The following is a 24,300-nucleotide window of genomic DNA, read 5'->3' as shown; positions in this document are numbered from 1 at the left end:
ATCTCCATCAAAATCCCAACAAGTTATTGTGTGGATATTCACAAAATTATCATAAAGTTTATATGGAAAGGCAAACTCAGAATAACCAACAAAATACTGAAGAAAAATGTAGGACAGACACTACGTAACTTCAAGTCTTACTATAAAGCTATACTGATCAAGAAAAGCTGACATTAGCAAAAGAATGGATAAATAGATCAATGGAACTGAATAGCCTAGAAATAGAACCATGCAAATATCATCAGCTGATCTTTGACAAGGGAACACTGACAATTTGATGGAGAAAGGATAGTCTTTTTAACAAATGGCACTGAATATCTTCATGCAAAAAAGAAGAAAATGAATCCAGACACAGACCTTAAACCTTTCACAAAAATTAACTCAAAATGGACCATAGACATAAATGTAAAATGCAAACTATAAAATTTTTATATGACAATATACCAGAAAATCTTAAGGCAAACTTGGGTTGAGTGGTGAGTTTTTTAGCTCCAATACCAAAAGCATGATCCATGAAAGAAAAAATTGATAAGTTGGACTTCATTAAAACTTCTGCTTTTCCAAAGACACGGTTAAGAGAAGAAAAAGACAAACCACAGACTGGGAGAAAAGAATTGCAAAATTCATCTTATATACATCTGTGTATCTAAAATATACACAGAACTCTTAAAACTTATTAAGAAAACAAATATTAATAACTCATTTACAAAATGGGCAAAAGAGCTGAACTGACACCTCACCAAAGAAGACATACAGATGACAAAGTTTATGAAAAGATGCTTAATATCACATGTCATTAAGGGGAATGCAAATTAAAGCAATAATGAGATACCATTTCGTACCTATCAGAAGGCCCAATGTCCAAATACCTTACTTCCTATACATATACCCTACATACACTTCCGGCACACTAAGCTCTTGCCCTTTGTATGACCCTGGAGAATCACTGTTCCTTTGCTCTTTTATAAATTCCCTCTGTACAGTATTTGTTGTACAAACTACTGAAGAATGAACAATGATAAAGATAAACTTATAGTTTCAACTTACTGACACTTTCCTTTAAAATATTTTTATGAAACAGCATAGAGGCCTCTGAGGCTGATGTTGCAGAGATTAACTCTTGATGATTTTTTTAGGTCGTTCATATGTTTCTTGAAATACATATGTGAATTTCAAAACTTTGACATGACCGTTTGGTTTGCAGCGGCTGCCGCAGCAGACATGGCTTACCACCACATCAGACCTCCCATCGGTTATTCTATCCCCAAGCCCATATCTTCGCTGCTGATGCAAGGATGGAACGCATGCCCTGAAGTGAGTAATTTTCATTTCCCCTCAGAAAATGTGTTAGGGCCAAAATCTGTCACAGATAGTGTAACTCCAAAGTCTACTTTCAGTGTGTATTTTAAGACTGTCAAGTCATAAAGACTGATTTGCCTTCTGCTCTTTAGTCTCTAATTGCCTCAAGAAGTCTGAGTATCTCATATTTCTTTGCTGCTATTCTATGATTTTGAAATGTTTCTCACAACTGATTAGTAAAAGAGAGACCAAGGTATGACAGATGATGCACAGGCTCATCTCAGCTGCAATTTTATTAACTATGTTTGAGCCACATTTAATCATTTCATGAGGAAAGAAATTTGGCACAAGATGGATTTGTGTTGGCTTTTCACTGTGAGGCAGGTCTTAAGGCAAAGACCACAGGAGAAGGGGTTGGTAGCAGCTCTGGCTGAGGCAGGAGGCAGGCTACCTGGAGCTCGTCCTTCTCTACCTCTCTGAGTGGCTGTGTGAGAGAGTGGCTAAGAGCATAGATTTAGAGTCAAAATGAAGTGATCAATGTTATGGAAGGAAAAATTGGGAATGTAAACAGTGAAAAGAAATATTTTTAAATATGGTCATACATCAAGAGAGAAGAGGAGAGAACAGTCATACAATCTCAGGATGAAATCCCAGACCATCTGTCTGCAGGAAGAGTTTCTTTTTAACCGCACCAGGCAGGTTGACGTCTACTTCGAGCTCAGAGATTGACAAAGGAAGAGGTTTCACAGGCTACCCCCCACCTCCGGTAACACACAGCCTCTCTGCCCTGGTGTCCAAGAATTTCCCTGTCAGTGCGATTTATTGTCTTTTTGAAATCCTGTGTTTTGGCCTCAGCCCATTGCTTCTTCTGTTCTGAGTGGAGAGAATTAGTTAACATTCTTCACACTGGATATTCTCATACAAAGACCAGCACAAATCATCTTAGTTATTGTGGTCCTCTTTTTATAGGCCCTTGCTTCTGATCCTAACCAGACATTTTAACTGATCAGAAAGGTAGCAGATAGAGTGAGGCTATTGCTATGTCACAAAATATTCCACCAAAGTGTAAATATTATAGAATAAGCCCTTGACCAGCTGTTTAGAAGGAGGAAGCATGTTTCCCAATCTTTTACTAAAGACAAAATCCAAAGTTATTACCCAATCCCTTAAGTGTTCATGAGACTGTTATGAACAAAAACGAAAATTCTTATTGGATGTGGATAGAATATCATAGAATACATACACTCTTCTCCTGATGATTTTATCTGATATATTATGTATTTATTTGGCTAGCCTCTTCTTATCCACAGTGTTAGGTCCACAAACGCAGGGGCTTTTTTGTTTGTTTGTTTGTTGTTTTGCTTTGTTTGCTCAGCATCTAGAATCATACTTAGTGTGTGTTCAAGAAATACTTGTTGGATCAATGAGTGAATACCACTATGTCAGTATAAGTTATCAATGGTTCCAATACCTCACCTGTATCCAATGTCCAGAAAATGTTGTCTTGAAGACTATATGCCTTAAAATATATTGGGAAAAGTTTTCCTTGACTTTCAATGTTAAACTCAGACATATTTCTGGGAATAATTATCAAGTACCAAATCTAGAATTGCCATTCTTCTGTAAGATGTAAACTATTCCAAAGTTTAACAAAAAATAATCAAGGGAATTCCACCTGCTCTTATTAGCTCATTTTTCATGATTGTATATAATGGACATACTGAAGTTTTAATCTGGAGATAAAAGCAAGTCACTGGTAGTTTTCAAAAACATTTGGGAGTTGGGCACAAAGGAAGCCACATGCAAGAAGTTGGGTAATGAGAAGTAGAAGCCAGAATAAGGCTAACAGAGAGAGAGAGAAATACTATGAGGCCAAAGATTGAATCCTTAGTGGGAAAATTTTACTGCTGACTAGGAACCATATCAGCACAGAGTCTGGCTCTGGGTAATGAGGTTCAGGGAAAAGAATAGGGAGAGTTCATATTCAGAAAGCCGAACTTCTGATTGCTGGCACTATCTAGGCTTGCCAGTTCAGTGGCCCCTGGCCTGGCTGCGGTGCCTACCTCAGAATTCTGAAGCTGAGTTGCTTTTGTCTGTGACCTAGTTGAGTGGTGGTTACATTGCCAGTTGTGTCTTCATTATGTCAGCAGCCTAGTGATGAGGAGAAAGGAGCAATTAGCTAGCTTTCATTCTTTTTCTCAACAGTTATTTATTGAGTATTTACTATATACTGCCCAGGGAAAGGTGCTGCGTATTCAGTGGAGATATGCGCTCGAGGGCGTTTATGGCATAGTGGTCAGATGGAGATTAATTGAAAAACAGCATTAATGATTCTATTGTTACAAGTCAAGACCAGTGCCCTGAATAAGAAGAAAAATATTCAATGAGAATTCATAATAAAGAAATTGTAGCAAGTTGGGAAACAAAGGAAAATGTAGATAAGGGATGGTTGCCAAGAAGTGACACTTCAGCTGAGATCCTAAGAATAACTAGTAGTTTGCATAAAGAAAGGAGTTGGTGAGAGAGCAAAAAACACGAAGCAAAGAAAACATGTGTTGATTGGGAGAAAAATCAGACAGAAGGAAGAAACTTATTGGTCATTGAAACACTGTAGCTACTGACAGGTTAAATGTGAATACCAGGCATTATTTGAAACAAGTTCATCTTTAGATCTAAGATACTGTTCACCGATTATCCTGTTCATCATTTTCTGTGTTATAGACTTCACTACTCATTCTTCCTTGCACGTCTGTCTTTGTCTTACTTCTTGAATTTGAAGCACACTATTTTCTTCCACGTGTGTCTTCAGTGAAGACCCAGACAGAGCACAGAGATAGGACAGTGAGAATACCAACCTGTAGGAGATGGGAGATACTCATTGGAAATCAGTAAGAGGTGGACGAAAAGTTCTTGAAAGCCAGCCTATGGAGTTTGGACATGAATTAATTTTATAGGCAATTTTATTTTTGTAGACTCACAAAAAGTGAAGCAATTTGATAAAAATGATAATGTTGTTGGAAAATTAGTCTTGAGTTTGGTATGAAGGATTTATTCACTAACTCAAAAAAAAAAAAAAAAAAAGCATGTGGTTCCTACTGTGAGCCAGGTACTGAATTAAATTATCTCCTAGTGTGCATGGGAGGGGCAAGGCATTGTTCCTTGATGTGTGGGCTGCAAACCATATGATCCGGAATACCCAGGACTCTTTGTTGAAATAAATATTCTAGAATCCTATGCTAAACCTACTGAATCAAAATCTCTGGGATGGAGCCTGCAACTACGCATTTTTACAAGCACCCTAGGTGATTTATGCTCAATAAAGACTGAGAACCAGTGGGCTGAAACCGAAGCAAAGGACACTAAAGTCAGAGCGACCAGCTGGGCTGCTATTGCAGTAATCCTGTTGTTTACAACGCAAAGACTACAATGGTTACCATGGGGATGCAGTGGCAAGAGTAAATCTGAGAACCAGTTTAAAGGAACCATCGTAAGGAGGTGAAAGACTGGATTTAGGAAATGGAAGAGAGGAAAAAGTCCAGGAGAACTGAGAGTCAGCTAGTGACCAGAGCACTTGTTCGGTCCTTAGGTATCAGGGATATTGTTGGTAATGAAAGGAATCAGAACAAAGCTGAGTGCTCTGCAGTAAGGTAACCATGCTTAGCAAAATAGGGAAAGGAGAAGATAGCTGCCAAGAGAAATTAACCACTCAACGAGGCTGAGGGAGCTGTCAATTAGAATAAACGTATTACGCAAGAAGTTGTCATAGATGCTCTTCTCACCTTAAATGTGCTTTAAAAAATGAAAGTGAGATCAGGGGAGGCAAATGGATGAAAGGACTTTAAGCTCAGGCTGAACAAAAATCAAGGAGAGAGGAGTTGGCATTAAAAGCAGGAAAGTTTTCAATCCAGGGAGGAAAGAAAAAGAAGAAAGGTAATAAGGTTAGGGACTTTCAAAATAAGTAAATTGTATCATTTGCTGGCAATTCCAAATAGGAAGGGAAAAAGAAGCTACGTGAGCCATGTAAGTCAATAGAGTTAAATTATTCTACTCCTCCTTTAAACTTTACAACAGTGGCAAGTGCATATATATAGACTGAGACAGAATTAGAGAAAGGGGAATAAGAAGTTAGTTGCCTTCGTAACCATTTTTTTTCCCACACCAGGAAAGGCTAACTATTACAATATTCTATACACTGAAGGTATATTTTCAATATTTTATTGGAATATCAATAATAAAATAATTTGAGTAGACATAATTTTCAAATAAGTAAGTGTGGCTGTGAATGAATGATGCTTATTCTTAGTATACTTTTGAGTCTAATATTTATAAGCACATTTAATTCTTGTACTCAACACCAAACAATAGTGGCATGCTAAACTCAAGACATCAAACCTTAAAAGCTTACATGCTAATGGGTTATTTAGTTTTCAAAACCTTAAGATAATAACAATTGGCACTAAAGCGCGTTAAAATTCCTTTTTTGTTCAGGATCCACTGTGTTCATCTTGAAGTCCCGAATTTGTTCTTCTAAAATGATTGAAGCTGAGATCTCCATCTAGTGGTTTTTACAGGATTTTACAGATTTTTTTTAACAGAACTGTCTGTTATCCCTGGAAATCCTTAATTTTTTTTCTCTTAGAGAAATAATGGGTATTAAAATTTTCTACTTAAAATCTAGGATAATTGTCAACAAAGCAGTTACAACTGGATGAAATATACAAATATTATTAGCTAGACCTCAGTTAACAAAGCTCAAGTTTTATTTTCACACTGTAATTGGGCACAAACATGAACATCTGATCAGCTATATAGAAAGCAATATAGTAATTCCACTAATTGAGATGTATATAATAATTTCCATAAAGTAAATATCAAGTGTGGATGAGCTTGAGTATTTCTTTCTTAACTAGCCTTTCATTTGCTTAAGGCTTTCTTACTTTGCTTTTTTTTTTTTAATGTTTGGTTGCTTTTCCAGGACCAGGCAAAACTTTTCTTTCCTATTCCCTAGAGAAGCATTCTGTTAATTGTGTAAAACATATCTTGTGGCTCTGTCTTTGATTTTTGCATTACATTTAACTGTGTACTCGTATTTCATTGATAAAGAGTTATTTAGGAATTTTCCTCCAAAATAATGCATTTGAAATGCATGCAAAGGCTGGGGATGTTTATGTGTGCTTTTGAAAAAGGCTAAAGTGGGAAATGATTATTATTTGAGTTATTTTGTTCACTTTGTTCTGCCTCTAAAGATGATGTATTAGCATATTCAGCAGATGGTGGATATAGTGCAGGTTTTGGAGCAGAGTTTTCAGCTTCATTTACTCTGCTAGGAATTAGCGACACCTCATTTTCTGCCTCAAAACTAATATCTTTTGACTCTGGTAAGAGGGAAAGTGCTTCATGCTTCTTTACTGCCATTTCACCTTCTTTATGAGTACTGTTATCTTTGTCTGGTTGAATATTTTGAACTTCTCTCAGATCATGCACATTACTGTTAATTTGAAGATCTATTTCACTATGAGGTTGTCTATTTTCAGTTTCATGGGAACTTATGATACTCAAATCCTTAGCTGTAATAGTCTCCTCAACAGAACTTGAATCATATATGTGTTTTTCAGTCTTTCCATTTCCCCAAGTCTGCTGCTTTTCTTTTGCAGTGCCATTTAAGGTCATTTGTGTGTTCTGAATTAACATACTAGAATTTTTCTTGCCTTTTTCCAGCATTTTTTTCTCCTCTTTCCCTAGTATTTTTATCTCCAGTGCTTCAGTGCTGTCATCTCTGGGCAATGCATTTGCACTGTCAATTCCTTTTTCGTTACCATTGGTTAGATGCCAAATGGCTTGAGTACTCAGAGAAGAAGTACTGATGTCCTTGGGAAGCTCTATTCTATTTTGGAATGGAATAGAATTTGTCTTCATAAATGTTAGCTTACTCTTGGATTGTGTCTGGGCAATGAGAACAGAATCATATGTTTCTGTGTTAAGAAGGGTTTTTCCTACGTTGTTTCCCTCTTTATCCCTAATGCAGCTCTCCACAATTTGACATGATTTGGGGGTTTTCATCATTAATTGTTTATCTCCATTTCCAAATGGTGTGGGATTTGATTTTTGCTCCTTATGTTGTAAAGCCTGATTTTGATCTGCAGTGTGTTTCTTTTTGTAGGTATCAGTCTCTTGTCCTCTTGGAAGTTGTGCTGGATTCCTCAGGGAAAAAGAAAATTGATTTGTCTTACTCAGTTCACTGGTCTTTGATTTGTCCGGCCCCATGATGTGGTCATTGAGCTCTTTTGCCCCTTGGTAAGTGGGCTCCGTGAGGTGACAGGATGGTGAAACTTCACTTCCTTTATTTCCCCAAGTGGCTCGTAAATAGCTAGGAACTTCTGATGTGAGTTGAGCTGCACCTTGCATTTGCCCGTCGGAGAACTGGGAGTGGGTGTGCCCGTTTTGAGCTTTGATGGGTGTGGGCAGAGGCAGTGTTAACAGGCTTCCATCAGGAATGTGACCAGCAGGGTGAGAGCTGCCATCCACAGAACTCTGGCTGACTACAAACAATTCATTAGCTCTGAGCAGAGGTGCATTTTTTGTGTTTCTTTTGTAATATGAGGAATGATTTGGGGCATGTTTGAGAGGCATCTTCTTTGAACCCCGTCTAACATATTCAGTACTTTCTGGCTGCTGGGAAAAATCAACAGAGGACACAAGGTTTATTTTAGCTTCTTTCTTAAAAGCTTTGGATAATTTCTTAGGAGGTAATAATACTTGTGTGTGTTTCTTTGAGCATGCCAGCAAGGATTTCTCTGGATGTATTCTGACTTTTCTAAAAGGTTGTAAATTTAATTTTAACTTTAAATTTTTTCCTTTAATTTTCCCTTTGAGGTCAGATGGATTGGTTCTCTTCTTTTTCAGAATCTGTGTCTCAGTAAACCATTTTGCTTTTGCACTTCTCTCAAGAGATCTGTCACATTTTTTGAGATCCAAGTTGGTCAGTTGGTTACTTTGATTTTTCTGCTGTTTCCAAAGGGTTGCTGTTTTGGGTAACATCACCAACCTATTTTTTTCCACTAAATTAGGATCATGGAAGTTAACCCTCTTTGGGGAATATGTTTGCTTGACTTTTGTTGATAGCCCTGGTAATTCTATGTTGTCTTTTCTCCTAAGGAATTTTTCTAGTGCATTGTTAATTTGGATCTGCTCTTTCTCCAGCTTTGAATGTTCCCTGTGATTTGGCTTCTTTTCTTTCATATAATCTTGAAATTGATCACAGGGCACATATTTACAGATATGAGAATTGTTTGGCAGGAAATACCTAGGCCTGCTCTGATTTAACAGTCCACAAGGATCATCATATTTTGATCTATGTTTTTGTAAGATCTTTTGTACATAGAGTTCCTCAGGCTCACAAGGCTTGGATGATGAGCTTGTAATAAAACGTCTCTGCCTGTGAGGTTGTAAGCCATTGTCTTCTTTTTCTATTGAAGGCTGCCATGAATCATTTGTTAAATGCTTTTCAAGACTTCCTCTTGCCAAGGCTGAAGCGGATGTTGCATATCTTCTACTAAATGTGTCACTGCTGATACCTGCTGAACAATAAATGCAGGAATTTAGTACTACGAAGAGTTTTATTACCCTAACCAAACAGAGGTTTAGAAATGTTGTGAAAGGTATAAAAGGACCCCTCTGGTTGTGGCAATTCTTGAATATTTTTCTGATGTTTAGCCAAACCCACAAAGGATATTTGGCAGTTTGGTGTATTTGCAGTGACACTCTTTATGGTTACATTTCAACCAGTTGTGATGCTGAATTAAATGTAGTTGGATTGGAAATAGAAAAGCTACTCATAGTTGTAAATCTTTAGATTAGTTGGTGACTAGGTTAGCTTTAAACATGCACAATATTGGAATCCCTTTCAAATGGCCATAGTAATTTTTTTGGCATCCATTTTCTATGTGGAACTCAATATTCAAAAAATATGGATGCAATATTGAATAGTATTCAGGTATCAACCAGAAAGCAATTTCAACAACAAAAGAGAAATACTTCTGATATTATTGGCTCCATAAAGGAGAGACCATATTTATTTCCCATTACTTGATACAGTGTTCATTAAATACTTATTAAATGAATAAGTTTTTTGGAGTATGATGTGGTCTGTGTCACAGCAATCTCTGTGTGGGAATTTTAAACACTGAATGTTAACATAATATTACTGATATACATTAAACATAAAAATAACTGTAATTCCTATCATTAAATGAGCATATACTAATAGCCACATATTGTGCTAAATGTTTTACATCATTATTTCATTTAATATTCACAACAGACCTGATCCACTGACAAGTCCCATCATCCTATCACTTTTACAGATGAAGAATCAGGCTTAGAGAGGTTGAATGCTTTCCCCCAGATACAGGGCAACTAATTAACATGACCAGGACTTATACTCAGGTCTAACACTGAACCCCATGCTCTTAACCACACTGCATATATTAAGTTATGAATTGCATCTTATCAGTGTACCTTCTACTGTATTGTTTAATGGTTTTGGCCAAATGAAGAATGAACTAAGAGAAAGCAGGTAAATTAAGCTCAGACTCAGTCTAATTCTAACCCAAGATCTGCCATTGCCTTCCTGAGTGACCTGGGAGAAGTCACTTACTTTCTGATTATCAGGCTGGACCAGAAGGGAACTTCATGTGGTATACAAATTATCCCAGAGGAAGAATATATAGCCTTTATCAGATTCTCAGAGAGTTCTGTGACTCAACAATAAACACTAAGAACCACTGGACTAGATCATCTCTAAAAAAAGTCCCTCTATCCCTGAAATTCTGATTCTACGTTTCCAAGTTAGAAGACTTAGAGTGACATTGCCTCATTACCAACTTCTATTCTGGAGCAGGTGTGATCTCTGCTGTTCTCTCCTCAAATACATGTCCTCTCCATCTCCGGTACAATGCCTGGCAGATAGCAGAATTTCTCAAGTGTTTCTTAAAAGTAATTGTACTGATTTGACAAAGCTAGTGTTCTCTCTGTTAATCAAAGGCCCAGGTTTTAGTGTAGAAGGTTCCCACAGAGAAGTTAAGATCTGTACAAGGTTAAAACGAAACATCTGCCTAAGGTATGATTCCATTGAAAGGTTAAGCGATTATTTCTTTATAAAATAAAAACAATCTGATCAGATCTGTGGCAGATGTTTCCTTCCTCGGCGATCCTGCTCTTGAGTCAAATCATCAGTCCCCAAAAACTGGTAAGAACTGGAGTCTAGGGAATGTAATGGAACAAATTCACATCCTGCCTTATGCTACACTTGAAAATAACATATGGTTTCATTCTCATCCAATTGTTCCCAAATCCATCCTTGGGGCTAGATCCCCATGGTAAAAATTTCTTGGTGCAGTGCCTCTGTCATTCATATTCTGAGGGAAAGCTCTACTTGTTGTAAACCAATTCAAATAAATGACAGGAACCTCTTTACAGAGCAGCTGTCAAAGTTTTCACTTTGAGCCTGAAATCATTACCTTACTACTCAGGAAGAAAAAGGGAGACATTTAATTCATTGCCTCCACCTAAATATTGACATCGTCCATGTACAGTGGGTAGATGTCACGGTCAGATTCACTTGGCTCCCAACGTGGGACGATGAATTAAGTCCTGACTTTCCCTGGACTGGGAAGTTATCATCCCTGACAGCTCAGCAAGCAAAGTATGTTTCCTGACATCATTCCTGAAATGAATCACTAGCATTAGAAGGCCCATTCTTCTAATATGTCATGCTCTGGGAACGTTGCTTACTGCAGAATTGGCATTAGAGCTCACGGGGTGTTGGAATGGAAGCCGATACTCACCCTCACATAAATCTTAACAGCACTATTGCTATTTAAAAATCTTCTTTTAAAAGAAGACTTATGTTGTTAGGTGTGTGGTCACAAAATTCATTTCCCAGCTGGTAAGAGATACATTCTCGGCTCCTAAACGTGGGGACTTTCCATCTTCACTTCATCCCAAAAGTGTGGTAGACAAATTCTCTCTCTCTCTCTCTCTCTCTCTCTCTCTCTCTCTCTCTCTCTCTCACACACACACACACACACACACACACACACACACAGGCTCAGATTCTTTGGAAGAGAGGGAGACTGGTGCTAAAATGGTTTTTACTGCATTCCCCTGTTCAGAAAAATAAAGGAGGCTACCTCCTTCGGAGGGAATGAAACAGAGTGGGATTTCTAAAATGAGATAAACTCACCCAATGTTCTTGTTACATGCTGAGGCAGGGTTTGAGGTTGGACTTCCCCAGGCTCAAGATTCCGTAGCTTTTCGACATTCTCTGGGCAATACCTTGTGAGTAAGCCTGTTTCATTAAGAGCTGCGATATTGTCAGGAGGCTCTGAACATCCTGACTGGAGCCATCTGCCATCCAGGCAAAAGAAAGTGCTGTCTGCCCCATGGTCTTTCCCTTGCAGGTTTCTAAATGATCCGTCAAGGGCTGTAGACTTGGGGGCCAAAGTTGCTTGATGGCTATTTTCCTGTAAAAGTGGCATTTCCTTTCCGGACCCCACAATGGACATGACCTTTAGCTCATTTTCCTGAGTTAAGTGGCAGTTACAGAATCCCTTAGCATGGTAATGTCTTGCCTCCTGAGCACACAGGGCTTCATCGAAGGTTCTGCAACAAAGGTTTTCTGATATGTGTTCATTTGCTTTGCCTTGTTGGAGTTTCCAGTTAAATATAACTAAACCTAAGCAAGTGAGACCAACAGCTCCTGTGACAAATAGAGAGACTATTAAAAGACAACATCATAAGAAGAAATATATAAATCACCAAATGTGAAACCCACGAAGATGGTTAGTGACTTTAAGGGCATCAGAATAACTGGCAAATCCATCATCATTTGGAAAAGAAGTACAGACAGAGGTTATTTTTTAGCATTGCTCTGTTTTCCAATCTGAATCTCTCTTCATTTATCAAAAATTATAAGAAACAATATCATCTGGAATCTCTTCAATAGAAAAAAAAGGCCTTTTTCATAGACTGAAATTCATTCAAGGTAAAAAAAGATAATTCCTGCATTAAAATTATTTTTCTGCCTATGGCAAACCAGTTCTATTCCTATTCCTTAGGATATTAATAATTTCCTACTTTTTAACCCCACAGCCAATAAAAATAGACCACATTTAGCCTTATCCTGAAATTCCTATCTACCATAAACTCCTCCCACAAAAGAAAAATTGATCCTACAATTTTTAATTTTACTTAAATGCCACTCTCCAGCTCAACATACTTCTTTGTTTTCCCGTTATCATAAAGGACATATTCCTTGGCATTTAAAACTTGGTATAATCTGACTATAATTTCCCTTCCTAGCCTTTTTTCCCCTATGTTAACACACTATGTTTCAGACTCTTTAATTCATTAGTCTTAAAACCCACTACTAAGCTTTTCGACATGCTCTTATTGATGCTTGTAATACCTTTCCCTGTCTCTGCATATTTGAATTTTAGTTATTATTTAAAATCAAACTCAATACCCCCAAATTCCTTGATGCCTTTGCTGTTTTTACCGTCTTGTAAAGATCACTCCCTTCTATGAACTCCTACAATAAAATGATTGATATCTAATGTCAGGTCACCTGGTACTGTCAATTAACGTTCTCTGTAAGTATAACTAGTCCTCTAAATAAAATAATGAACCACAGGTTTTTCAATCCAGGATTCTAAGTCTAACTTGTTCCCACCTCACTTTTCCCATCTTGGCAAAAAGTATCTTCAGCCAATGTTCAAACCAAAACTCTCTGAGTCATAACTTATCTCCTCTCTGTCATAATCAAGTATTTTTTCTTCTTAGAACTTATTGCAATATGATATTATTGTGTTCATTTATTCATTTGCTTGTTCACTCTCTGTCCTTCCCACTACAATTGTTCAACATTGTATCCTCAGTGTCCACAACTCTAGCACAGAGGAGGTACTCCAGAAATGTTTATCAGATATTCTTAAATAAACAGAAGGAATTTTGAAAATGAAGCATATTGGGTGGTCTAATCTTAGAAATGGTGAACAGGAAGACATGATGTCAGTATAGACTGGATAAGGAGATTTGTGCTCTAACTCAGCTCTATGCCAAAAACATGGAGGGTGACCTTGAGCCAATTGCCCTAGAAAGCTCAGTTCCTTCCTCTGGAAATGAGGACAGTGAATGAGATAATCTCAGCATTCTAGACACTTTGATCATATCGTGCCGGGTACTTTCTATTGGAGACAACTTTAATGAAAACATGATAATATTGTTTGAACTTGAAAGAAAAGGGAAAAGGTATGTGTAGTTGTTTTTTCTGTCAAAGATTTAGAATAGCACAAAGGGAATAAAAATCCTATAAGCTTTGTATAGTTTACCAGGTCCAGCTGTCTTAAAAAACATTGAAACTTAATTGCCAATAATGTACTCCAGAAAATGTTACGTGTTGAAATAGCTTAATCTCTACTAAAGGCATAAAATACTTAAGAATAATAGAAAATGCTAGATCATAACTTTTTAAATTGCCAGATTCTACAGTTTGAGTCATTTCAAACAAGGATTTTCATTTGACAATGTTATAAATACATGAAAATGGCTAAATTTTAATGACACTAATCTCTTACCTCAGAATAAGAAAATCTTGGATTCAAAGCCCTGTTTTGATACTTTTTTGGGGCAAGAGTTTTAATTTCTCTTAGCTTTATTTTTGCCTCATCTGTCAATGGGGTATAATTAATACCACGCAGATTAAGGAAGATTGTAAACATGATATGGTTAATACAGTACTTTGACATAGTAGGGTTTAAGGAACAGCCATGGTGGTTTACGATGATGTTTGCTGCTGCTGCTGTTGGGATTTTGTATTGCTCTATTGGGTCCTGGAAGACTCAACTGTTAGGGAGAGAAAAGCGTATGAAAGTCAAATTATGAAGAGAATACTTTGTAGGCTGTCAAAGTTAATAAACCAAATAATAAAGGAAAGATAGGCCTAATTTTTCCTAACCACATATATCAGCCACTGAAATGAAAATAGGCATAATCTGATTAAAGGATAAAGTTTCTCCTCTAACTGTGGTTATAATAGCAAAAAACTACCCACTCATCTGATGTGAATGCTATAGATATATTTGTATCCTATTACAACTCAGTTATGGTCACCTTCCATTAGTGCAGAAAGCAAAGACAACAAAGGAAGCTTGTGGGCCAGCCAAACGTTAAGAGGGTTGGATTTTCATTGGCATGAGCAGTGTTGCTATTTTTACAAAGTGTGCTAGCAGGAGCAGATGTGGCTTAAGCAGTTAAGCGCCTGCTTCCCACATGGGAGGCCATTTGGTCCCTGGTGCTTCCTATGAACAAAACAAAACAAAAACAAACAACAAGCAAACAAATGAAAAAACCAACTCAGGGGAGCTGATATGGCTCAGTGGTTGAGCACCAGCTTCCCCCATACAAGGTCCCAGGTCCCAGTTCAATCCCCAACCCTGGTACCTCAAAAAAAAAAAAAAAGTGTATTAGCAGTTCTTCTGAGTTGAAAAAGACACGGGAAAAGGCAAACTGTTACAGATGCATTGGAGACATGTTACAACTTCATGAAAGCTATCTCTTTATTCACCAGGTCACAGAATGCAAAGGGTTAAAATATAATTGTTTGGTGCCAGATAATCACTTGCTAGCTTAAATTAACTTAATATGATTATTTGTATACAATGATTTGAACTGCAAAGATTTCTCTATAGCTGAAGAAGAAAACGGAATCAGATATAAAATTATACTTATAAATCTTTTCCCCACAATCTAGAGATACAGATAATTCACCACACTTTTACTTCAGGAGTAGAATCTTAATGGAGTAAACTTATATCCAAAGTCAGAGTCTTTTTAAGGATGCCCACTGTCACACTATTATTCAATATTGTGTTAGAAGTCCTAGCTAGAGCAATTAGGCTAGATAAAGAAATAAAAGCACCCAAATAGTAAAGGAAGAAGTAAAACTTTTGCTATTCACTGATGATATGATCCTATATCTAGAAAATTCTGAAAAATACACAAGATTAATATACAAAAATCAGTAGTGTTTCTATACACTACTAATGAGCTACCTGAGGAGGAAATCAAGGGAAAAATCCATTTTAATAGTGACTAAAAAAATCAAATATTTAGGAATAAACTTAACCAAGGACATAAAGGACCAGTATTCAGAAAACTACAAAACATTGCTAAAAGAAACCAAAGAAGATTTAAGTAAATGGAAGGGCATTCTGTGTTCATGGACTTGAAGACCTAATATTTAGGTCTAATATTTAGATGTCAATTCTAACCAAACTGATTTACAGATTCAAAGCAATCCCAATAAAAATCCCAACAGCCTTTTTTGCAGAAATGGAAAAGCGAATTATCAGATTTATTTGGAAGAGTAGGACACCAAATAGCCAAAAATGTCTTAAGAAAGAAGAAGAAAGTTGAAGGATTCTCACTTCCTAACTTCAAAGCATATTACTTAGCTACAGTGGTAAAGACAGCATAGCACTGGCATAATGATAGATTGACCAATGGAACAGAACTGAGAACTCAGAAATAGACCCTCACATCTATGGTCAAGGGATTTTTGACAAGGTTGTCAAGCCCACCTAGCTTGACAGTCTATTCAACAGTCTATTCAAAAATGGTGCTGGGAGAATGGGATATATATATCCAAAAGAAAGAAAAAGGATATCTATCTCCTATCCCACACTTTATACAAAAATTAGCTCAAAATGGATCAAGGACCTAAATGTAAAAGATACAACCATAAAACACCTAGAAGAAAATGTAGCAAAACATCTTCAATATCTTGTGATAGACAGTTTCTTAAACATTATACCCAAAGCACAAGCAACAAAAGAAGATAGATAAATGTGACCTCTTCAAAATTAAAGACTTTTGTCTTAAAAAGACTTTGTCAAGAAAGTAAAAAGGCAGCCTACTCAATGGGAGAAAATATTTGGAAACCACACATCTGACAAGGGTTTGATATTCATATTATGTAAAGAGATCATACAACTCAATGATAAAAAGACAAACGACCCAATTAAAAAATGGGCAAAAGACTTGAATAGACCATTCTCCAAAGAGGAAATACAAAGGGTCAAAAAGCACATGAAAAAATGTTCACCATCACTAGCAGATCAAAACTACAATGAGATACCACTTCATGCCTCATAGAATGGCCATTAATTGAAAAAACAGAAAACTACAAGTGCTGGAAAGGATGTGGAAAACAGAAACACTCCTTCACTGTTGTTGGGAATGTAGAATAGTGTAGCCTCTGTGGAAGACAGTTTGGCTGTACCTCAAGAAGCTGAATATAAAATGCCATATAATCCTGCAGTACTGTTACTAGGAATATATTCAGAAGAACTGAAAGCAAGGATGTGAACTGACATTTGGACACTGATGTTCATAGTGCATTATTCACAATTGCTAAAATATAGTACAAGTCCAAGAGTCCATCACCCAATGAATGGATAAACAATACGTGGTATATACATACGATGGAATACCACACTGCTGTAAAAAAGTGATATAGGATTCATATGCAACATGGATGAACCTAGAGGAAAATATGTTGAGTGAAATAATCCAGATACAGAAGGACAAATATTGTATTATCTCACTAATATGAACTAAATATGATGCATAAACTCACAGAGGTAAACTCTAGAGTATAGATTACTAGAAAATGCAATGCGGGTTGAGAATGCAAGCTGATGCTTAATGTAAGTAACATTATTTAAAAAGTTAATTGTAGAAGTGTGGAAATGAATAGAATTGATGGTTAGACAACATGGTGAGTATAACTAACACTGCTGATTTATAAATGTGATTATGAAAGGGAGTATGTGGACATAAATGTCAATTGAAACTAGAGAATAATCTAGGGTATGTATAATGTCATTTCAGTGGTGGATGAAGATTATGGTTAATGTTAGAAATAGAAAAAATGCTCTTCTTTTACAAAGTGCTAAGAATATGATGATACATGGAAAAAGTGCAAATAATGTAACTTATGGACAATAGTTAACAGTAATATTGTAATATTTTGCAGCAATGGCAAGAAGATATTTCAACTCTAAGGGACAACAATAGGGAGTATAGGGGTATTAGGCTTTTCCTTTTAGAGTAATGAAAACATTCTAAATTGACCAAGTTGATGACAGCACAGCTCTGTGATGAAAATGAGAGCCTCTGAGGATACACTGAATAGACTGCAAAGCATGGCAGTGTATAACACAGCAAATCCAGTGGTGGAAAATGGACTGTGCTAACAGGACAAACATGAGAACATTCTCTCATGAATGGTAACAAACATAATACTAATATAGAGTGTTAATAATTGCGTTGGTTGGAGCAAAATGCACTAAATGTAAGATATGGGCTATAGTTAGTAGTTATATTTTGATTATGCTCTTTCAGAGTTTATAACAAAAGTTTCACATCAATGCAAGGTGTTGGTGATAGGTGATGAATGGGAGTCCTTTATGATAAAATGCATGTTTGTTTTGTTAACTCACAACTTTCACTACACACTTACTGTTTATGTATGTGCAGGTATGAATGATATACTTCAATAAACATTTATTTTAAAAAATCTGTGTCTTTTGAAAGATGACTCACTTTTTAAAACCACATATTTTACAATTACTCAATGAAAGATACATGAGAATGAAAGATATGTAATTATATTTATAATTTGTCATTTTATTCATATATATTAACCTTCCTATCATTTTTTTTTTTTTTTTAAAGATTTATTTATTTATTTAATTCCCCCCTCTCCCCTGGTTGTCTGTTCTTGGTGTCTATTTTCTGCGTCTTGTTTCTTTGTCCGCTTCTGTTGTCAGCGGCACGGGAAGTGTGGGCGGCGCCATTCCTGGGCAGGCTGCTCTTTCTTTTCACGCTGGGCGGCTCTCCTCACGGGCGCACTCCTTGCGCGTGGGGCTCCCCCACGCGGGGGACACCCTTGCGTGGCACAGCACTCCTTGCGCGCATGAGCGCTGCGCATGGCCAGCTCCACACGGATCAAGGAGGCCCGGGGTTTGAACCGCAGACCTCCCATATGGTAGACGGACGCCCTAACCACTGGGCCAAAGTCCGTTTCCCCTTCCTATCATTTTGACAAAACTTTTTAGTATCTTCCAGAATTTTCATGTATCTCTACACCAAGGCAACACAGTCAACTTAGCAAGATATTTTCTGAAAATAGATATAAAAGATACCTTAAAGAGACCAAAAATTATCTTATAGTAATATTTCCAAAATGATGTCTTATTTAATAGCAGTTCAGTGAGATCCTCTGTGAAAAAAGGATTCATAGTGAAATAAGTTTAAGAAATGCTCCACATTTTATCTTCCTCTAGAGCTTCATAATACTCATTAGAAAATGAGAAGTACTGTAGTAAATAATCATGTTTCACTTTGTTTAGTCCAGTATTTGCCAAGTTTATTTGAACCTGACAACATTGTGCTTACATGTGCACGTATTTGTGTCTGTATTGGACGATCAATTAATGATCTCTTAGAACTAGTATTGTAAGAGGCACATTTAAGAAAAAACTGTCTGATGTCCTATTGCTTTTGTCTTTTATGTTGAACTATTTCTTAATATGTGTAATTATTGACACTATTACACAGATTTTAAAACATCTTTGTAAGAAGATTTGAATTCACTTCTAGGTAAGTTTAATTACTGCTGGTACTAGATCTATTGCCTAGACCTGAAGCAGGTCTCCATCTATCCTGAATAAATGTGTAACTGTCAGAAGGTAAAAATCTGATGCTCACTTAATTCACTGCTATGGAATTATTGCTTATAGCATATATTCAAAATACACCAGTCTAGTCCTGGGTGCCATTTGTGGGCCTCTGGTTTTCCAGCTTTGGCATACCTCCATTCTCATCATCACTGCTACACACAGATACAGAGAATTTCACATGAGGGTAGGTAGGGGGAGAGCATACACGTAGAGGTAGATAACACAAAAACTCTCATGCATACTTGGTCTTCAACTAGTGACATCCAGCCTCACTTTATTTCATTCATTCATTCAGTCAGATGTAACAATCACTGAAGCATAGTTTAAAAATTTAAATCTACCATAGAAAAATTAAAAGGTTAAATATTGTCCTCTCCTTCCTTGGTCTGTAGAAGTATGGCCAAAGTTATAAAAGAATTGAAAAACTAAAAATCTTAGAAGAACTCAAAACTCCCAAGCAGGAGGAAATCAAGGCACAGAGAATCTAAATAACCTGCCAAAAGTCACATAGTAAGAGCAGAGCCAGTATTCAAACCTGGGTAATCCAACTCGGAGCTTATGCACTTACACACTGTGCTATACAACCACTCTATGGGAGCATGTGTGTGATTATCATATAGCATCTCCATGTACAATTGACAAAGCCCACTGATTGTTACCACACCGTGGAGAAGCACACAATGCAAGTACCTTGGGAAAAGAGATCTTTATAAATCCCTGTTTCCTAGCATCATCATAAAGGCACTGGTACTCTTGGATGAATGGATAAATGTAGGGGTAAAATATAGATACTATTTCTTCATGAAAGACATGAATACTGAAGTCCAAATAGTAAGTTAACTTACTCAGGATTACAGTGCTACATTTTTTAGGACTAGAGCTCTTGACATCTGCTATGGGGCCCTTTCCTCTAAGTCAGCTCCTCTGCAACCAGAAATTCTTGTGGGCTGTGGCAAATCAGCTCTCATCCTCCCACATTTCCTGGCAACCTCTCCCTTTCCCAAGCCCTGGTAAGTTTCCCCAATGGCCTGAGAAAGGCATCATCATTTAGCAGACTCCAAGAATATAGGCAAGAGAAAGGGAGAAGAGGAGGGTGCACTTCTCCCTGGCATACCTGAAAAGCCAAGGAGAGTCAGAAGGGCAACATCCTGCCCTGGGAGGATGGGACTTTTGTCCTTTAGAACCAGAGTGAGGTTGTGAGCCTTAGAATTGCAGCTGGTCTCAGGCAGCTTTAGTACACTCTTTGCAGGGGCCACATCTGGGGTGGACGGCTGACAATTTAGGTCCTTGGCATTCCTGAGAGTGCGAGCAGAGGAGTTAACGTAGTTTCTTAAAAAACGGGCAAGAGGTTGGAGATCACAAGTGCAGCTCCACTGGTTCTTGCCTAAACTCAGAAGGATTAACTGTTTCAGTGGAGTGAAAACATCCGTCATGTGGGCCAACCTGTTTCGGGAAAGGTCCACTTCCTGTAGTTGAGGCAAGGGCCGGAAGGCATCTTTCCCTATGTAGGAAATAAAATTGTTAGACAAATCCAGGTGCCTGAGGCTGTGGAGATTTGCGCCTCCAAAAGAACTGTCTGTCAGATTAGCGATCTGATTCCCATCCAGCTGGAGCCGAGTCAGGCCCCTGGTGTTCCGGAACCAGGACCCTCGCAGGGTGCTCAGAGCGTTGTTGCTAAGCACCAGCACCCGGAGGCTGCGAAGTTTGCTGAAGGTGAGGTCCGTGAGCGAAGAGCTGGATATTTGGTTGTGCTCCAGTGACAACGTCCGCAACTTTGTAAGGCCATGCAGGGCATCTTCCCGAATGTCCTCGATGTCATTTCTGCTCAAAGACAGCAGGGCAAGATTAAACAAGAGGGACAGATTTGTGCTGGCTATTGAGGAAAGGTATCCATCAGTGAGGATTAAAACCCTTGTGGTCACAGGGGCTGCTGTGGAGAAAGAAAAACAAAGACAGAAGCAGGATATGCGTGAGTGGCAAGGGGGTACAGTAGAGCACAGAGATAATCAATACCGTCTGAGCAACCTTATCACCTGGGTAAGAACAATAAACAAATTGAAGATGATTCTTTTATTTCCAAATTTAAGGACAAGCTATTTATCTGGATGATGGATATTCATGCTCTTTGTTATTGTGACATGTTTGAGAAACATAAACCCATCTGTTCCTTTAGATGTCAAAGTTAATTTGTTTGGGATTATCACCACTGGTGTTACTTTGAAGATGGATTTTTCAGCTCCCTACCTCTGAGCCTGTGTGCTGACCTGCTCTGGGCCTGCCACCCAGGTACAGACTCACCAAGAGCTAAGCACATGTCTAAGCTTCCAAATCATTTTTCCACTCACAATGTATATTTACACTCTGAAGTCAATCATCTTTTCTTCCAAACGTAAAGGTATGGGTTGGGGTGTAGCTCCAGGCTACAAGTTGGCAATTTGGTGAGGATCCATATTCCTTCCACACAACCCAAAGATCTGTCAGCAGGGTTCTCATTAAAGTCTGGGCCATCTTGGCCTCCTGTCGAATATCTGTTCCCTCCAATGAAGTCCATCATGAGATGACAGGTGGTACTTGGGGCTTCCAACTGTTAAATCCCTTCACCATAATCACCTCAGAGCTATCACTGCTCTGTCATTAGAAATCAAAGCATTTTAACTCAATAAAGATGTATTATAATCAGGAGTTATTGTAACACATCTTTATCATGCTAAAATTGTTTTGACTGCAAATGACAGCGTCATAAGGATGGAAGAGGCCGTTGTCCCTGGGAGGTCTACAGGTGATATTAGAACAGTCAGCTATGGGGAAAGCAAATCACAATCCCCTTATGAAATTCAGGCTGCATCGCTGAAACAAAGAGATTTTTAAAAAAACATAAAAGACAGGATTTTCAGAGGGCCTCTTTTGGAAGAATTGCTCCCATTCCTGCAGCACAAACAAGCTTAAATCTTGTGGGTTTTTTAGTATCTGTTATTGACTACTTGAATTCAACAAATGCTGGTGAGGTTGGCATTTTCTCCTCTCATCAATGCTTTTGATAGGGGATGGTGGAGTTTTGTTTTTAGGGTGCCCACCTTCTTAGGGATTTGTCGACTAAAGGAGCAAGTTATTGTTTCTGTCAATTTCTTCTTGTCTAGCACTCGATAGAAGCTACTGTCCCAAGTCAGCCATTCGCTTCTCTATGTTTATGAAATCTAACTTCATATATGTGGAATTCTGTAAATGAAAAGGAGGAAATAGAGCTGCAGCAAAGTTGATGAGTAATATTTGTTTCTTATATATGTCAATTATCTCTGATCAGAAAATAAAATGCAGTCAAGAAATCTGTTATAAGAGAGATGGGAGTTGAGTATTGAAGAGTGTTCAGTACTGATCAGAAACAGTGCCCATACCAACTAGCTGTGAAACTCTCTTTCTTGTCAGGGAAGACTGTATTGGCTACCTCTGAATTCTAATTGAATCATAGGAATTTAGAAATGAAAGAAATCATCTTCTTGCACTCCATCTTTGACCCAGACTTGTGTCTGAAAATTTTCCATTGGCAAAACTTATAGCTTGTTTATCACTTCTTGGATATCAGGATGTAAATCACATTCTCCTTAAATTTGTTAATAAGGTGTCTTATTAAATTGTTGACTTAAGCAAGCAATATGTAATGAATACAGGCAGTGTATCTTGTTAGCATTTCTACAGCTCATTTACCACCAATAAAAAAACTAGACTTTTAAAATTAGATGTACTTTGAAAATAATCTGTTTCACTGGTATATCACTTAATCTTATTAATGCCAAACAATTGCAGTTCAGGTTTCTGATTCATTGATAGTTCTTCCAGCCAGGTGTAGCATTCAAGTCTGTACAAAGTGTGGACAACAATATAACTAAATTGATCTATTTTTTCCTTTAAAAAAAAAAGGTATTGAGCTACATGAAATGGTGGTGCCCTTTTGCAATGACAATGTCTCAAATGTACTGAAGGCCTTAAAATAATTTTGGTGGCACCCTAGGATTAGCAAAATAATGTTATCAGTCCTTAGTCACTGTGAAAGGGTCGCTGTTCAAAAGTTTAAGCCCAGAGAGCAGTTACTACAATAAAAGTCATGACAATTGTTAGAGTTTTGTTGTATTACCTACTATATAGGTTAGCTGGTGACAGAGGGTTACGTCTTTGGTGCACACTGTGCATGACGCAGGGCAGGCTGCCACCAATCGAAGCATGAATGCAAAGGGTACGAGCCACACACCTGAAAGGAAAAGAGAGAGCAATGCACTTCATAAGGTTTGCATTTATTATTCATGATCTTCATGTGCTGAGCTCATGAGGCATTTTGGTCATTTCTGCTTTTGAATGAGTACCTTGGTGTTCTCACAAGACGCCAGATAAATGGCTAGAATCCTTAATTTGCATAGAATTTAAATCGAACTGCTAAAGCGTTTGACCATAAACTTGAACTTAGAGAGTTCACATCCAGGGCAAACACATTGGTATGGCTTACTAAAAAATTAAGTTCCTTCATAAAACACTTTCAGTTTGCAGAGCTTTTGCACATACACTATCTCATTTAGTTCTCTCAATTCTGCAACCCAATTTGAGGCCTAGGAAACCAAGGCACAAAGTGGTTAATAAACATCCAAAGTCACATAGCTATTAAGGGACAGAGCTAGTAATATTTAACCTCAAGTCTTTTAATTTTCAACCCAGTGCCTTTTCCAGCATGCAAAAGTGAATCTCATGCACTGACATTTATATAATTAAAACTGAATTAATATGCCTTACAGATTTAGATGCCACACTTAGGGAGTATAAAGAAGGATTCAGTTCTACCTAGCATTGAATTGAGCTCTGTTATTTATGGCCTGCATTCTTAGGTAAATTATTCAATTTTTCTTATTCTCTGCCTTTTCATATATAAAAGAGAAATAATAAAATAGCCACATTAGAAGATATTGTGAGTTAAATGAGATGCTTTAAGTTTTGTAAAATGTTAAGTATTACCATTGTTTTGATGCTTTATCAACTTCCCATGAAATAGTAACATCATTTGGATTTCATGTTCATAAAAAGGCCATTCATTCATGATGTATTCTCTGATTTATTTCATAAAAGTACTTGAAGAAGATTATAATAAACCCCCTACCCATTCAATAAGATAGTTTGAGAAGAAAATAAAATGTAAAGAGAACATAAAATCATTAAT

The 24,300-nt window shown here is 37.4% G+C and overlaps 2 protein-coding genes across 3 annotated transcripts in view; one reads left to right on the top strand and one right to left on the bottom strand.

The window, feature by feature from the left end:
- Nucleotides 1-24,300, top strand: part of TNNI3K (TNNI3 interacting kinase) — a 423,099-nt gene that overhangs the window by 335,845 nt on the left and 62,954 nt on the right. For both annotated transcript variants that reach the window (XM_058303361.2, XM_058303360.2), the window contains one exon: nt 1,205-1,314. In XM_058303361.2, the coding sequence (XP_058159344.1) occupies nt 1,205-1,314 (110 nt within the window). The remainder of the gene's footprint in view (nt 1-1,204; nt 1,315-24,300) is intronic.
- On the bottom strand, nt 5,501-23,340 carry LRRC53 (leucine rich repeat containing 53). Its single transcript, XM_071217378.1, has 4 exons — nt 23,233-23,340; nt 20,218-21,033; nt 11,543-12,058; nt 5,501-8,876 (listed from the first exon to the last, which is right to left on the bottom strand). Exons 1-4 carry the CDS (start codon nt 23,318-23,320, stop codon nt 6,487-6,489), a joined length of 3,810 nt encoding a protein of 1,269 aa, XP_071073479.1. The 5' UTR covers nt 23,321-23,340; the 3' UTR covers nt 5,501-6,486.

This window comes from Dasypus novemcinctus, chromosome 9 (genome assembly GCF_030445035.2).
Source record: "Dasypus novemcinctus isolate mDasNov1 chromosome 9, mDasNov1.1.hap2, whole genome shotgun sequence".
Lineage (NCBI taxonomy): Eukaryota > Metazoa > Chordata > Mammalia > Cingulata > Dasypodidae > Dasypus > Dasypus novemcinctus.
The sequence above is the reverse complement of the archived record's forward strand: the minus strand, read 5'-3'. Positions and strand labels throughout refer to the sequence as shown.

Coding starts and splice junctions, on each gene's coding strand:
- LRRC53 (XM_071217378.1), bottom strand. CDS start 23,320: ATGCTTCGATTGGTGGCAGCCTGCCCTGCGTCATGCACAGTGTGCACC. Junction 21,034..23,232: donor CCAGCTAACCTATATAGTAG/GTAATACAACAA, acceptor CTTTCTCCACAG/CAGCCCCTGTGACCACAAGG. Junction 8,877..11,542: donor GCATGTAACAAGAACATTGG/GTGAGTTTATCT, acceptor TTTATTGTTCAG/CAGGTATCAGCAGTGACACA.